The sequence below is a fragment of the Nansenia antarctica genome (genome assembly GCF_963989245.1).
Source record: "Nansenia antarctica genome assembly, chromosome: 11".
Classification (NCBI taxonomy): domain Eukaryota; kingdom Metazoa; phylum Chordata; class Actinopteri; order Argentiniformes; family Microstomatidae; genus Nansenia; species Nansenia antarctica.
In genome coordinates this window covers 30,420,560-30,437,663 of record NC_137681.1, presented here as the reverse complement: position 1 = coordinate 30,437,663, position 17,104 = coordinate 30,420,560, and the positions used below count along the sequence as shown (strand labels likewise).

Below are 17,104 nucleotides of genomic sequence, written 5' to 3'. Positions count from 1 at the left end.
CTCAGCTGCTCCCAGCCCATCCCACCTTTCTCCATATACCACCCTCTCTTGGTTTGATGAAATAAACCTTTCTGTTGTGCTGTGATGTCTCAGGTATTTCCTGACACTCTCACATCTTAAAGAAGAAGAAGAAGGTTCAACCTTTGTCATTGCACAGTGTACAACGAAATGTATTCATGCTCTAGGTCAGGGGCCAGGGGTCAGCCATAGAAGGCGACCCTGGAGGGGTTCAGTGCCTCGCTCAAGGACATTTCGACACATGGCCAGCCGGGATTTGAACCACCGAGCTGCCGACCTTGCGATCATTAGATGCCGGCTCTAACGGCTGAGCTGATATAACAAGTCAATAGTGCCTTGCGTAGATGAATATTATTTTTGACTTCATGATTAACATGGACATGGTCATCTAATCAAGGAGCACATAAGCTCATTCACAGGTTGTGTGTGTGGAGTAACTCTCGCTGTGAAACATGAACAAAAGACCATGACACCTTTCATGAGGCCTGCTCATTTTATTGTGCATTTTGTGTCTAATGTACAAAGGACATTAGTCTCCTCAGATGTAACTGGGGGATCATCATAATCTGGGTTTGATTATTGAGACTTGGCCAAGCCCATCATGTTCTGGCCTCTGTTGAAGATGGCATAGTACTCTCTGATGAAGATGTCACCCAGGATCCAGAGGCTGCTGCCACCACTCTGGAACCCAGTGCTGCAGCCATAGGAGGACTGTAGGGGTGAGACAGACATAAAGAGACAGACACTGACTTAAACCCAATTGAACATTTGTGGAAGCAACTGAAGATCCAGATTCACAAGAGGCAATCTTCAAGATTTAAAGACAATCTGTGTAGAGGAATGGGCCAAAATCACACCTGAATACTGCAGGCGATTAGTTACTTCATACAGAAAGCGCCTTGAAGCTGTCATTACAAACAAAGGCTTCTCCACTAAGTATTGAATTAATTTCAGTTAGTGTGTTCAATACTTTTTTCCTGTTTCATTCCACTACATTCCACATAACTTTATTTACATATGGACTTTAATGTTTAGATTAGTCTGGTGCAAATCTCACTTGAATAGGCTCATTGGAAATACATTTACTGGACAAAATGTTGATGTGTTCAATACTTATTTCCACCACGGTATATATTATAATATAAAGCCATTGCTTTCCGAAGTATGTTTAGCAGTCTGCAAAATATTGCTCACATTTTAAGGCGGAGAAGAAAGAGCACTTCACTGTTGAAGTGGGTGAAACTCATGTCAAACATCATCAAAATGCGAAGACCGTCATATTTTCAATGACATGCCAATCAGAATTTAGTGTTATATGCGACCTGCCTGCTTAGACCGCAGTCGAAATGACACATATCCGATTTGTATCTGATTGAGGCCGGTTTGTGAATGAGGCCTGAATCGGATCTGAGAATATCTGATTCAATGTTCTTTTTTACTGCTTACACCTACATCTTACATATCCCCAAAAATTTGAATGTGTCACTTCGACCTGCGGTATAAATGCAGCCTTAAACACACCTCACACATACACACATACATACACACACACACACACACTGCGGTGGTCTCACCTTGCGGATATAGGCAGAGCCTGGGAGAGTGAAGGCGTGTCCGTTGATGGTGAAGGTCAATGAAGGCAAGTTGTTAATGTTGTTACAGTTCACATTATACTGAGGGAGGTAGAGAAAGAGGAGACGAGTGAGAGAGAAAGGGAGAGAAGAACATAATCAACACCCTGCTATGAGAATGAGATGTACAGTACTGTTAAATGTGTTAATCTTTTTATTACGACCTACACACTGTAATCGAGCAAACACACTGAGTGTTTGGGGCTACAGCAGGTTACTTACGCCGCCTCCCACAGCGGTGTTCATGGCAGAGATGTCACTTGAGGGTCCAGCAATCAGAGAGGTGCCTGTGTCGATGATAGCCTGGCACCCACCATTGCAAGCCACAACCTGGCCATTGACGGTGACGCTGGGATAAACATGCCATGCAGTTCAGGAGCTTGACATTTAGCGGTACATCAGATGCCAACACAAAGCTCAAACACTTTCAGTTTTCATTAACCCTTTCATCCCCTTTCATTTCAACAGTGCTTGAGTGCTGCCAGTGCTTGAAATGAGTAGGACCATTTTATAAACCCTCTATGACCTTCTATTAACATCTAAAACCACTACCATGTTCTGTCTGCAGTAATCCATCAGTATTTAAATGTTATAGGACCATAAACAACCTGCTTAAACCCTCCATAAGCCCCCTATGGTGCTGTACCTCTCCATAGTGATCTGCCAGTACGTCTCAGAGGACAGGGGGATCCAGGTGATCTGGCCTTGGTAATGGTTGGGGTCAACACCACCAAAGGTCACCTCACTGCCACTCTCAGAGTTACTGAAGGAGAGAGAGGGAGAGAAAGGGGGAGGGGGGGTTATGTATTTGTAGTCAAAACAGTCTGATAGCCATCCACACCTGTTTAGATAAAGACAGACTGTTAAGGCTGCCTAAAAGAAAATCTGGTGAGGAAAAGATGCTCCGGACACTCCAGCTCCTTCTCTGCTCAGAAAAAGAGGAACTCTCTCCAGCTCCTTACCCGCTCAGGTAGACACCGAACATGTCCTGGGTGACGAGACCCTCAGACATCATGTTGTCAAACACGGGTGTGGCCCCAGAGGCTGCCAGCTGAGGGTAGGCCAGACCCAGGATACCATCTGCTTGCATATAAGTCATGAAGGGAGCCTCCGTCTTACTCAAGCCAAAGATCTGGTTCTTGACGGAGATCCCACCCACCTGAGGAGAACACGCCATGGAAATGACCAGAAGAACAGAAAAAGGTGGATTTGGCAAAATACCAGATATCATGATGAAATGTGAATGAGCCATGTTCTAATACCAGATATCATGATGAAATGTGAATCAGTGAGAATGTGAGAATGTGAGAAAACCGACCCAACACCACCTTGGTGTTAAGCACGGTTAAGTTCCTCACCACAACAGTATCGTAGCCCTCCAAGCCAGTCATGCTGCCAGTTCCATAGTAGATGGAGAGGCTTTTGCCAGCGTTCCGGTAGGTTGAACTTTGGCTTGGGTTGAACTTTTGGTGGTTTTCTGTAAGGAGAGGTGGTTGTCTTTGACTAGGTCATACACCAACTTACTGTTACATTGTGTGCGTGTGTGCGTATGTACTTGTATATGTGTGTGTGTGTGTGTGTGTGTGTGTGTGTGTGTGTGTGTACATACGGCAGGCCTGGCTGTTGCAGTAGGTAGAGGGCACCCACAGGTTGGAGGAGCCAGTGTCAAAGACCACTTTGAAGGACTGAGGGGGAGTACCAATAGAGATCACACCATAGTAGGCCAACTAGGGAGAGGAGAGACACAGAGAAACCACAAGACAAGAGAGTCAAAGGCAGAACTCCCAACAAAAAGCCAAAATGTAAATGTCATTATTTTGCAGTGTAATTAAAGGCAGTGCTGTGACTGCCAGGACACTCTCTTACATCAGCGTCATTGGTCATGGGCTCACTGGAGACGGCGAGGGTTTGGTCGAACTTGGAGGCGGGGTTGTAGGGGTACTTGACCCGATACTCCTCCCACAGACCCAGCTCCTCCAGACGCTCCCTGGCACTCTTCCCCTTTATGAGAGGGAAGCTGGAGGGAACAAAATGAATAACATAAACAATTACTTGTGTTCAATATATTACCTATTAAATATCCAGATCAGTCATGGAGGAAACAGAGCAAAGTAAAATGTGATCTTTTGACATTACGAACACATTCATTCATCATGGTGCATTATGGCAAAACTTACTGGATGAGACACTCTGAGAGTGCCACCACGGCACACAAGACGATAGCCCACTTCATGATGTCTGCTCTGGTCTGGTTCCACCTGGCAATCAACAAACACATCAATCTAGTTCTTTGTAGCGCACCTTTAAGTGTTTAACAGAAACTTGAGACTTGAAGAGCCATCAGGAAAACCTCAATAAACACAGTAGGAAGAAACCTTGGGAGGAACAAGACTCACCTGTAACTTCCTGTGAATGAGTGACTTGGAATAGGTGTGTGGTGTCTTTTATACAGGTAGACCAGCACCTGTATCTATCTCCATCTTGCTTTATCACAGCAATTAGCTACAAAACACACATGCGTTTTCCACTGCAGATGATAAGTAAAGGAGGAATATTGGATAACCTGGTGACAATGTCAAATTTTGAAGTGCTGACCTGGCAGAATCATTTCATGACGTCACATGGGACACAGAGGACACTCCAGTTCAGCTTGCTTTGTAATAATCATGCTGCATGGAGATGTAATACAGGTCTTGGATTTTAATGTTTTTATGTCCAGGTAGAGTAATTATTAATGTTATTATGTAGAGCGATACAGGTATATCATTTACATTTACATGTTTGGCATTTAGCAGACACCTTTATCCAAAGCGACTTACAACAAATACATTTGTTTAAATAAGTGAATCATATATCCATCAGCCATCACAATAAAAAGTAATCTCAGCTTGGGCCAGGGGCCATTGGCAGTCATAATGATAGAATAATATTATTATTATATATTTTTATTATTGTAGAATAACTCTACAAGGGGGTAGAGGGGATGAAGAGGTTTCAGGAGGGACAGTTAAGGGGGTAGTGAGTGTTTTACAGATGGGTATTCACAAACACAAAAAGTATACTGCAAAAAGGGTATGAATGTAAACAGATAGGTATATACAGTAGTAGGTATAGGTATATAGGTACATGTATATAGGTATATAACAACACAACAGCAGGTATAAATAAACTGCAGGTACAAATATGAGGAATCGTAAGAGCTGCAGACATTTGAATAATACTAATATTAATAATAATAATAATAATAATAATAATAATAATAACAATCAACAAATAATAATAAAACAACAAAAAAGAACAGAGAGAAAAAAAAAAGTGGTCATATAGTATGTACCTATATACCAGTGGCGGCTGGCCGATAGAGGGCGCTGGGGCGCCGCCCCCATCTTCACTTCCTAGTTCCCCACCTTCACTTTCTAGTTGCGATTTGTAAAAGTTTTTTTTTAAAATAAACATTGTTTATTCACAAAATGCGGCTGATATTCTGTCGGCGCCTATCAGCATTCATTAAAAATCCTCCAATACAATAAACATTTTATCTGTGTGTGTGTAAAATTCACTGTTAAAATACATAGGAGGAGGCGTCGGGGCGCCGGTCAATGCAAATCTATGGCAGGCCGAATACTTTTCGCTTACACGTGAGCTGTAGCACCGCTCCAATTGGCTGTCTCCTATTTCTAGGCCGAGGCGCAAAAATGTGCGTCCTGAATATCCGGTTGTTAAGTCTGACGTCAAACGTGACGTTTTGCAATTTCCGGCTTTTACAAAAAAAGAAAACAATGTGGTGGTCTGTAAACTGTGCAGAAATTAAATGGTCTATCACAGGAGTACATCTGCAATGAACGAGCACCTCAAGCAAAAGCATCCTGGAGCTCTTTGTGAAGACAGCCGCAAGATACCACCGTAAGTCAGCGTTGTATTTCTGATCACTTTTCCGGCCGTGTATGAGTGAAAAATGGATAGCTACTAGCTAATGTTACACAAGCAATGTAGCTCACCACAGTTTGTATGTCTTGTCTTCTGGTGTTAGTAATAATATAAAAAAATAATCTATTGCCTCTAAAATCACCACGAACAGAACGGCGGAGGTACGGGTAAACGTGCGCGTGCATGCGAAAAAAAAATCGTGCACGCAAAAAAAAAAAGAGGACCCCCCGCCACTAATGTGAAAAACCTGGAGGAAACACTGCTGTGCCCCACCCAAAATGTTTAGCACCAGCCGCCACTGCTATATACACATACATGTATATAGAAAAAAAGAGGACTAACTTGATCTGAAAGGAAACTATTTTTTCCCCATCCCAGTACCTGCCAGTTGAACGCGGTGCACTGTAGGATTGGCTTTAAATGATGAATGCATCGGATTTATCTTAGTTTACGTTTCACTGATCTGTTAGCAATTGGTCCCAGATTTCTGTGTATCTGTCCATTTTTCCATTTATATTCGTACAAGGCAGTTTCTGACAGGGCTGTGAACCATTCAGTGTAAGTAGGGTTGGTCCCTCCATCCAGTGCCTCAGCAAGACCCTCTTAGCTGTAGTGAGAGCCTTTAGCCACTGAACCTTCCTCCCTTCTATTCTCTCATTTCCTTGTACCGTATTTTACGGACTATAAGTCACACTTTTTTTTCATAGTTTGGCTGGTCCTGTGACTTATAGTCAGGTGTGACTTATATATCAATATATATATCATTTCATTAACATTACCGTCTACAGCTGCGAGAGGCCGCTCTGGGCCGCTCTGGGTTTGTGACAACTATATGCTGCTCCTGTACCACTGAAGAAATTAGGCTTACTGAAACATTAACGGGAGCTTGGTGATCTTGCTTACCGGTAACTTGCTTGTTGCTGGCTTGTTATGTTAATTTAGCCTATTCAGCCTCCCAGGTATGTTCTTTATGCTATTATGTAGCTGAATAACTGTTAATGTTACTGTTGTTCTGTGTGCTATTGTGTAGTTGAATAACTTGCCTTTCCAGATTAAATGTCTGTTCTTGGTCTTGGATTTTGTGAAATACATTTCTAAATAAATGCGACTTATATATGTTTTTTTCCTGATGCATTTTTTGACTGATGCGACTTATACTCCGGAGCGACTTATAGTCCGGAAAATATGGTAGGCTGTTCAAGAGGCATAGAGCAGGGCTAAGGACATAACCTGTACCCAAGCTGTCACTAATCTTTTCCATGACCCTCTGCCAGTAGGTGGCTAGGCTAGGACAGTTGAGGAACATATGGACCATATTATCTCCTTGATCTGTTAGGCATCGCCAGCAGATGTTTGAATGACTCAGTCCTGCCCTATTCTTTCTGTTGAGTATTTTAAATTGAATAAGTTTAGATCTGGCATCTCTCATTGGATATAGCATCTCCTTTACTAGTTTACTCCACTCCTCATCTTCATATGTTACCCTTCGATCCCTTTCCCACACAGCTACATTTGTACATTTGACTAGTCAGAATATATAGAGTATATAGGAGGTAGGGAAGGTAACCTGGTGTATGTTGGGCTCGCCTTAGACAGGCAACCCCTAGGCTGAAGAAATCTCCAGATGTCTTTACTCTAAGTTATAAATATTTCTCAGTTCTTCGATTGTTCTTATGATAGAGACATGCAATGGCATGCAATCTCAAATAATCAAATAATCTGCTGCCGCGAATGGAACATTCAGTTCCTCATCTAGGTCTACCCACAGAGGTCTGTCCTCTCTACCTGAGAGAAGGGAGACTACCTGAGCCGCTAAGAATGCTTCCTGGTAAAGTCTTATATTACGAAGTCTCAGACCCACACATTCACTTTTAGCCTGTAGTCTTGCTAACTTCATCCTAGCCCTTTTCCCAGTCTAAATAAATTGGTTAAACAGTTTATCTGTAGTCTGGAATATTATCACATTACATACTTAGATAAGGGAGCACACTAGGAGTGTGGTCCTCACACGCACATGGCTCCTTACATACAGCTGGGGTGTGCGTGGCTACACACACTGCCACACTAATACCCCCCACCCGACTTTGCTAACTAAATGTAGGTATTTAGTGAATGTAAAACTGTTGGATATGATATCGAGTGGGTTCTTCATCGCTTCGTTTGTCGTCCTATGCCAAGAACCGGAAAACTATTTTTTTCACAACAAGACTTGGCTCGATTGCAAGGTTTCACAATTGCCGAGATGCGGACCTTTTAATGAAACCGTGTCACATATACCTATACCTAATATATACCTATCTGTTTACATGCATACCGTTCTTGCAGTATACTTTTGTGTTTGTGAATACCCATCTGTAAAACGCATTGAACTGCCTTTCTTTTTTTTCTTGTTTGAGAAGGAAATAGGAAAAAAAAGAAAAAAGATCATACCTTTTGCTGCCAAGTAGCTGTGTCATGAGCTACTGTCAATACTCACTACCCCTTAACTGTCCCTCCTGAAACCTCTTCATCCACTCTACCCCCTTTTTTTCATTGATAATAATAACATTATTATCATTATGACTGCCAATGGCCCCTGGCCCAAGCTGAGATTACTTTTTATTGTGATGGCTGATGGATATATGAATCACTTATTTAAACAAATGTATTTGTTGTAAGTCGCTTTGGATAAAGGTGTCTGCTAAATGCCAAACATGTAAATGTAAATGATATACCTGTATCACTCTACATAATAACATTAATAATTACTCTACCTGGACATAAAAACATTAAAATCCAAGACCGGTATTACATCTGCATGCAGCATGATTATTACAAAGCAAGCTGAACTGGAGTGTCCTCTGTGTCCCATGTGACGTCATGAAATGATTCTGCCAGGTCAGCACTTTTTCAAAATTTGACATTGTCACAAGGTTATCCAATATTCCTCCATTACTTATCATCTGCAGTGGAAAACGCATGTGTGTTTTGTAGCTAATTGCTGTGATAAAGCAAGATGGAGATAGATATAGGTGCTGGTCTACCTGTATAAAAGACACCACACACCTATTCCAAGTCACTCATCCACAGGAAGTTACAGGTGAGTCTTGTTCCTCCCAAGGTTTCTTCCTACTGTGTTTAATGAGGTTTTCCTGATGGCTCTTCAAGTCTCAAGTTTCTGTTAAACACTTAAAGGTTCGCTACAAAGAACTAGATTGATGTGTTTGTTGATTGCCAGGTGGAACCAGACCAGAGCAGACATCATGAAGTGGGCTATCGTCTTGTGTGCCATGGTGGCACTCTCAGAGTGTCTCATCCAGTAAGTTCTGCCATAATGCACCTTGATGAATGAATGTGTTCGTAATGTCAAAAGATCACATTTTACTTTGCTCCGTTTCCTCCATGACTGATCTGGATATTTAATATGTAATATATTGATTATGGTATAACAAGTAATTGTTTATGTTATTCATTTTGTTCCCTCCAGCTTCCCTCTCATAAAGGGGAAGAGTGCCAGGGAGCGTCTGGAGGAGCTGGGTCTGTGGGAGGAGTATCGGGTCAAGTACCCCTACAACCCCGCCTCCAAGTTCGACCAAACCCTCGCCGTCTCCAGTGAGCCCATGACCAATGACGCTGATGTAAGAGAGTGTCCTGGCAGTCACAGCACTGCCTTTAATTACACTGCAAAATGATGACATTTACATTTTTGCTTTTTGTTGGGAGTTCTGCCTTTGACTCTCTTGTCTTGTGGTTTCTCTGTGTCTCTCCTCTCCCTAGTTGGCCTACTATGGTGTGATCTCTATTGGTACTCCCCCTCAGTCCTTCAAAGTGGTCTTTGACACTGGCTCCTCTAACCTGTGGGTGCCCTCTACCTACTGCAACAGCCAGGCCTGCCGTATGTACACACACACACACACACACACACACACACACACACATATACAAGTACATACGCACACACGCACACAATGTAACAGTAAGTTGGTCTATGACCTAGTAAAAGACAACCACCTCTCCTTACAGAAAACCACCAAAAGTTCAACCCAAGCCAAAGTTCAACCTACCGGAACGCTGGCAAAAGCCTCTCCATCTACTATGGAACTGGCAGCATGACTGGCTTGGAGGGCTACGATACTGTTGTGGTGAGGAACTTAACCGTGCTTAACACCAAGGTGGTGTTGGGTCGGTTTTCTCACATTCTCACATTCTCACTGATTCACATTTCATCATGATATCTGGTATTAGAACATGGCTGATTCACATTTCATCATGATATCTGGTATTAGAACATGGCTCATTCACATTTCATCATGATAGCTGGTATTTTGCACAATCCACCTTTTTCTGTTCTTCTGGTCATTTCCATGGCGTGTTCTCCTCAGGTGGGTGGGATCTCCGTCAAGAACCAGATCTTTGGCTTGAGTAAGACGGAGGCTCCCTTCATGACCTATATGCAAGCAGATGGTATCCTGGGTCTGGCCTACCCTCAGCTGGCAGCCTCTGGGGCCACACCCGTGTTTGACAACATGATGTCTGAGGGTCTCGTCACCCAGGACATGTTCGGTGTCTACCTGAGCGGGTAAGGAGCTGGAGAGATTTCCTCTTTTTCTGAGCAGAGAAGGAGCTGGAGTGTCCGGAGAATCTTTTCCTCACCAGATTTTCTTTTAGGCAGCCTTAACAGCCTGTCTTTATCTGAACAGGTGTGGATGGCTATCAGACTGTTTTGACTTCAAATACATAACCCCCCCTCCCCCTTTCTCTCCCTCTCTCTCCTTCAGTAACTCTGAGAGTGGCAGTGAGGTGACCTTTGGTGGTGTTGACCCCAACCATTACCAAGGCCAGATCACCTGGATCCCCCTGTCCTCTGAGACGTACTGGCAGATCACTATGGAGAGGTACAGCACCATAGGGGGCTTATGGAGGGTTTAAGCAGGTTGTTTATGGTCCTATAACATTTAAATACTGATGGATTACTGCAGACAGAACATGGTAGTGGTTTTAGATGTTAATAGAAGGTCATAGAGGGTTTATAAAATGGTCCTACTCATTTCAAGCACTGGCAGCACTCAAGCACTGTTGAAATGAAAGGGGATGAAAGGGTTAATGAAAACTGAAAGTGTTTGAGCTTTGTGTTGGCATCTGATGTACCGCTAAATGTCAAGCTCCTGAACTGCATGGCATGTCTATTCCAGCGTCACCGTCAATGGCCAGGTTGTGGCTTGCAATGGTGGGTGCCAGGCTATCATCGACACAGGCACCTCTCTGATTGCTGGACCCTCAAGTGACATCTCTGCCATGAACACCGCTGTGGGAGGCGGCGTAAGTAACCTGCTGTAGCCCCAAACACTCAGTGTGTTTGCTCGATTACAGTGTGTAGGTGGTAATAAAAAGATTAACACATTTAACAGTACTGTACATCTCATTCTCATAGCAGGGTGTTGATTATGTTCTTCTCTCCCTTTCTCTCTCACTTATCTCCTCTTTCTCTACCTCCCTCAGTATAATGTGAACTGTAACAACATTAACAACTTGCCTTCATTGACCTTCACCATCAACGGACACGCCTTCACTCTCCCAGGCTCTGCCTATATCCGCAAGGTGAGACCACCGCAGTGTGTGTGTGTGTGTGTGTGTGTGTGATTGTCTGTATTTGTGTGAGTGTGTGTGTGTGTGTGTGTGTGATTGTCTGTATTTGTATGAGTGTGTGTGTGTGTGTGTGTGTGTGTGTGTGTGATTGTCTGTATTTGTATGAGTGTGTGTGTGTGTGTGTGTGTGTGTGTGTGTGTGTGTATGTGTGTGTAAGGCTGCATTTACACCGCAGGTCGAAGTGACACAATTCCGATGTTGGCACTGATGGGATATGTAAGATGTAGGTGTAAGCAGTAAAAAAGCACATTAAATCTGCTATTCTCAGATCCCATTCAGGCCTCATTCTCATGCCGGCCTCATTCAGATACGAATCGGATATGTGTCATTTCGACCGCGGTCTAAGCAGGCAGGTGGTCTAAGCAGGCAGGCCGCACATTTTATCCAGTATAATACACAATTCTGATTTGCATTGAAAACAATCGCATTTTGATGACATTTGACAACAGTGAAGTGCTCTTCCTTCTCCGCTTTAAAATGTGCACAATATTTTGCAGACATCTAAACATACTTCGGAAAGCAATGGCTTTATATTATAATATACAGTGGGGGAAATAAGTAATGAACACATCAACATTTTGTCCAGTAATGTATTACCAATGAACCTATTCAAGTGAAATTTGCACAAGATTTTGTATTAACTCAAAGAAACCAGACAAAAAATCTAAACATTAAAGTCCATATGTAAATAAAGTTATGCGTAATAAAGTGGAATGAAACAGCAAAAAAATATTAAACACACTAACTGAAATTAATTCAATACTTCAAGCTTCAAGGTGCTTTTTGTATGAAGTAACTAATCGCCTGCAGTATTCAGGTGTGATTTTGGCCCATTCCTCTACACAGATTGTCTTTAAATCTTGAAGATTGCCTCTTGTGAATCTGGATCTTCAGTTGCTTCCACAAATGTTCAATTGGGTTTAAGTCAGTGTCTGTCTCTTTATGTCTGTCTCACCCCTACAGTCCTCCTATGGCTGCAGCACTGGGTTCCAGAGTGGTGGCAGCAGCCTCTGGATCCTGGGTGACGTCTTCATCAGAGAGTACTATGCCATCTTCAACAGAGGCTCCAACATGATCGGCTTGGCCAAGTCTCAATAATCAAACCCAGATTATGATGATCCCCCAGTTACATCTGAGGAGACTAATGTCCTTTGTACATTAGACACAAAATGCACAATAAAATGAGCAGGCCTCATGAAAGGTGTCATGGTCTTTTGTTCATGTTTCACAGCGAGAGTTACTCCACACACGCAACCTGTGAATGAGCTTATGTGCCCCTTGATCAGATGACCTTGTCCATGTTAATTATGAAGTCAAAAATAATATTCATCTGGTTTTGCCTCTAATCTACACAAGTCCAGATTAAAACATATTCAAGATTTGGAAATTAAATTTGCTGAACTGGAGATTAGTATGACTCTGCATGTCACCCCTGAGCTAGTTCTTAAAAGAGAAGTTTTATTTAAAGATCTTAACCATTTCCTCAGACATAGAGCGGACTTCCTCATTCATAGAGCTAGAGGGACTTGCCAAGGCTATCCTGGGTGAGGCTCAATTGTCTCCAGACCGTTGTCGGGCGTTTCCGCTCATCAGTTTTACTCCAAACATGGACTGGACATGCAGAGAATAGTGATGCTGACCTCCGATGGTGCCGCAGTTATGCTAGGAAAACACAACGGAGTTGCGGCTTTGTTAAAGCACCAAATATCACACCTAACTGAACAACATTGTGTGGCCCATAGAGAGGACTTGGGCATTGATGATGCCTGGAAAAATGTACCTGTAACCCCTGCCATATGGGCGGGGCCTGAGTTCTATTTTAAATAAGTGGCGGTATTACCTGTAATAATAAACTGTTCAAATTATGACGATTGGTGCCTCCATTAACTATCTGGAAGTATTTTAAATAGGACTTCCTTTTTAACCCTTTTAATGTATTTATGTTTTAATATATCATATGAATTGCCTATTACCTGTTTATGACACAACACAGTGGCTTTAAATGCAAATACCAAAGGGTATATATTTATTTACTAAATGCTAAAATTAAAGTGTTGGTAGTCAATTATAATGTTATATATATTCAATAGACAATATTCACAATGCAATGTCAACCGACAATATCACAATATCCCATAAAACAAAATATAGGCTCAAAGCCTATTCCAATTCCTTTCAAGGAAATAAATGTAATGTTTCCAATAAACTCAGTTGTCAACTCAAAGGATTCACAATTGTACAATATATCATTACAGTAAGTAAAAGAAAAAGGTGGGCCCACACTCACACACACGCACTCTGTAACTCAGTCCATTAACCAGTGTTACCGTTGCTTGTGAGCGGGGGGGCCTTGAAACAGTTATGGCCACTTCACTCGTTTACACGAGCCTCAAATAAAAGCACGTGCGTGGTTCAGTACTCACGTAACCTCGTGGGGGACTCGTAGGTAAACGAGGGGTTTGAAAGATCCGAAAAAAGAGGCAGAGATGAGGGGGGATGGGGTCCAGCACTCTCCCACGAGCGCAGGAGAATGATTGAAGGACACTGGCGGGAAGATTCACTTGACGTCTCAAGTTACACCAGGCGATAGGAAACGGTCTCTGTGTCCACCGGAGAGCTTTCCTGTTGCTTGGTCTCTCGACTTCCAATTCTGAATTAACAGAATACACTGAGCTACAAAATCCAATAGCTATTTCGTTTTGATATAGCTATAAACAATTTATCACTCAGCAAGTGCTAGCAACATGCTAACGTAATTATGCTAAGCTAACTGCTTGCCGCGATTAGCTCTACAGTCAAATATAACATACTACAACGAGTAGATGTAGCTTATAAACAAACACCAGACATATGTATTTACCTCTGGTAGCTTCAATGTGCACCAACATCCAAAGGAATAACTGTTCGTTAATCCCGAATTGTTATACACACAGCGTATACAGATCTTAGTTCACTCGAAGATGTCATCAATCATTCTCACACGTTACTTAGTGCAACCTATTGTTATTAGTACAAAGTCCCGCCCCTCTATCTCAGCATACATTACAGTTGGCTAGCTCTTCCCGATGGACCAATGAAATAAAGAAATGAATGAATGACATTCATATCACGTAGTATAACCAATGAGCGAACTCACATTAGAGCTTGTAAACAAGTACACATTATAAACTTATAACCATGTTAATAACCGTGTACATAACCATGAAATGATGCTTATTTATTAAATTGACTTATTTATTTAACTTATTAAATGGACTTATGTTATGAAATGCTCATAGCTCACTTTAGTAGCTGGGCTACATACCTTTGATGCAAGATGTGGAAACTCTTCTTAGAACTGTGTATTCCACTTTCTCTCGATCCACTGTGAAGAGGGGCAAAATGGAGGACCTAGCAAAGATTATTGATGAAGATCCATGTCATTCAAGCCTCTGAACAAAGTGCGATGGCTGTCGCAGCACCAAGCTGTCAATGCTGTTCTGAGGAATTACACTGTGCTTAAAGAATTCTGCAAAAGAGAATTCACTGATAACAGAGATCCAGTGGCAAAGTACTGCTACAAAAAGCTGAGTGATTCAAAGTTCAAGGTTACTGTCACTGCTTTGGGAGATGTTTTGTATGAGCTAGCACAACTCTGCCTCACTTTTCAAAGACGCAACCTGACTGTTTTTAGTGACACTGCTTTGCAGTGACACTGCTTTGCTAGAGCAAAGATTGAGAAGTTGCGTTCCCAATACTTGAAGGAGAAGGATGTACAGTGGAGTGACCGTGTCAAAGAGGCAATGGGGACCTCATCAGCTGATGGCAGAAATACTGGTGAGATTACTCTTTTCATTAATAAGCTCTGTGATCACATGGATGCTCGTTTTCCAGAGGATGAATTAAAGGAGTGGTCTGCATTTGACATTGAAGCATTGAGCTCAGACATCAGTTTTGACTATGGATCAGCAGACATTGCCACACTGGCAAAGAAGTATGAGGCCATTCTCCACCACCCACAGTCTATGGAGGCCATTAACAGTCAATATGCTGAATTCAAGTACATAATGAAGCAAAAACTTAAACAGGGGTCAATCAGCACATTCTCAGATATGGTTTCTGCAGCACTTAGATGTGAGGAGCTAAAGGAGATCTCACAGCTTGTGGATATTTGTGCTACTTTTCAAGCTTCCAGTGCAGATTGTGAAAGAGGATTTAGTTTAATGAATCATATCAAAACAGCATCCAGAAATCGTCTTGAAGTGGCACATTTGGACCAGCTGATGCGCATAAAGTCAAAGCAAGAAGCAGACGAAGCCATCAACCTGGACAAAGTGTACAACCATTGGAGAAGTGAGAAGGACAGACGTGGAAAAAAAAGGTAAAATTAAAGTCAAAATGTGTGCATATTCTAGTGACATTTATTAAGAGTTTTATTTGTTTTTATTTATTTATGGATATTAATCATTAAATGCTGTTACTACTAGATAATTTATGGGTAGTAGAAATGCTAATAAAAAAACTGTGTAATTAGATATTTTACAGACAAAGAGGAATTTACACTGTATCACAAGCTAAAGCACATGTCATTGAGCAAAATGTGAATGTTTTAATGTGAACAAAATGTTATGTCTGAAAGGTGTGTCTAATTTCTTCCAGAACAGGACCCTCAGCCAGGCCACAACTGGACCACAGCCAGGCCAAAGCAGGACTCTTCCCATGGCCAAAGCAGGACTCTCACATATAACATATAACATACTATACATCTCATGAACAACAAGATTTTTGTCTTTTTCATTTTAAGTTGGCCAAATCGCTTATATTAAAAGTAAACTAATGAAAATTGCTACTGTAATTTGATTATTTTAATAAGCCATGTAACTTGCTATGATCCAAGGTTTTGAACAGGTGTGATACTGGTGTGTGGCCACAGTGTGCACATCTGATGTTGCTCACAGTGGTCCTCAGTGTGCTCAGGGTGCTTGTGTGTATGCCCAGACACATGAACAATTAGAGGGAACATTGACTGGAACCACTTATGACCACTTTAGTACATGAAGAACTTAATTAAAAGTCACCTTGCCTCAGACAATGTTCGCAGCCTTCTTCTTGACTTGGAAATAGTCACCACCATTCTGGTCATCGTCACGTTGAGGATTGGGGGATTGGGGGATGGGGGGGGTCGCCCATTGTTCAACGGTTTCGTTAGAGAGTCTCCGGGTGGAGAAGGGGGGGGGGTCGTCGTCGGGTGGGGGAGGGAGGGGGGAGGGGGGGGGTCTTCGCCGGGTGGGGGAGGCCTCTGTGTTCACTAGATAGCTGGTGGAAGTTAGGTGGGGGGGTAATGTTATTAGCATAGCTACCCATTGTTTTGTTAGCCTCGTCTGAATCCAGGAAGTCCGCTGCAGATGCCGGTTTGACCGGTTTGACCGGTTTGTCGACAATGCCGTCAATGGCTTCGCTAGTAACATTTGCCTGGGAACGGCATAGCTGTTCTCTGCCCAAAAGTGTCGCCTGCCTGGTTGAGACTGGTCCGGGATTCAGCTGAATGTCTCCCGAGAGAAGTAGATAGAGCCAGATCATGGTCCTTCGGTCCATTCTACCTGCCGGAGGCTTGTTTTTCCGCGTCGAGTCAGCAGTCAACGTTGTGTGAATAGCTGCTGTTCCGAAGTTTATATACTTCATTGCGTCGTGGAGATAAAAGTCGCTATGGGTCTCATTTTTTCCAATAAAGTTTGTCTCCTTCTCCATAAGGTGTAAGTTCTGTGGTGATTTAATGTATAAATCCGTAATCCACAGAAGGAACAGGAGAAAATGTGGAATAATCCTTGCTGTTGCATTGTTGTAGCAGGAGGAGCGTTGAGCGATGCGACCGTTCATGATCACTGCTAATCGGTGGAGTATCCTCCTAGATTGCTTAGTACTAA

At 42.5% G+C, this 17,104-nt stretch overlaps 2 protein-coding genes across 2 annotated transcripts; one reads left to right on the top strand and one right to left on the bottom strand.

Moving 5' to 3' along the window:
* Window positions 1-594: 594 nt before the first annotated feature.
* Window positions 595-3,882, bottom strand: LOC308168091 (pepsin A-like; the record flags this gene model as incomplete). The annotated part of the gene is made up of 9 exons (XM_080542566.1): window positions 595-729; window positions 1,593-1,691; window positions 1,872-1,998; window positions 2,296-2,412; window positions 2,612-2,808; window positions 3,008-3,126; window positions 3,259-3,376; window positions 3,516-3,666; window positions 3,827-3,882. 9 exons carry the CDS (start codon window positions 3,880-3,882, stop codon window positions 595-597), a joined length of 1,119 nt encoding a protein of 372 aa, XP_080398692.1.
* A 4,936-nt stretch (window positions 3,883-8,818) lies between these two features.
* Window positions 8,819-12,299, top strand: LOC308168090 (pepsin A-like; the record flags this gene model as incomplete). The annotated part of the gene is made up of 9 exons (XM_080542565.1): window positions 8,819-8,874; window positions 9,043-9,193; window positions 9,333-9,450; window positions 9,579-9,697; window positions 9,938-10,134; window positions 10,334-10,450; window positions 10,748-10,874; window positions 11,055-11,153; window positions 12,165-12,299. The coding sequence occupies 9 exons, from the start codon at window positions 8,819-8,821 to the stop codon at window positions 12,297-12,299; spliced, it is 1,119 nt and encodes a 372-aa protein (XP_080398691.1).
* Between the last annotated feature and the right edge of the window lie 4,805 nt (window positions 12,300-17,104).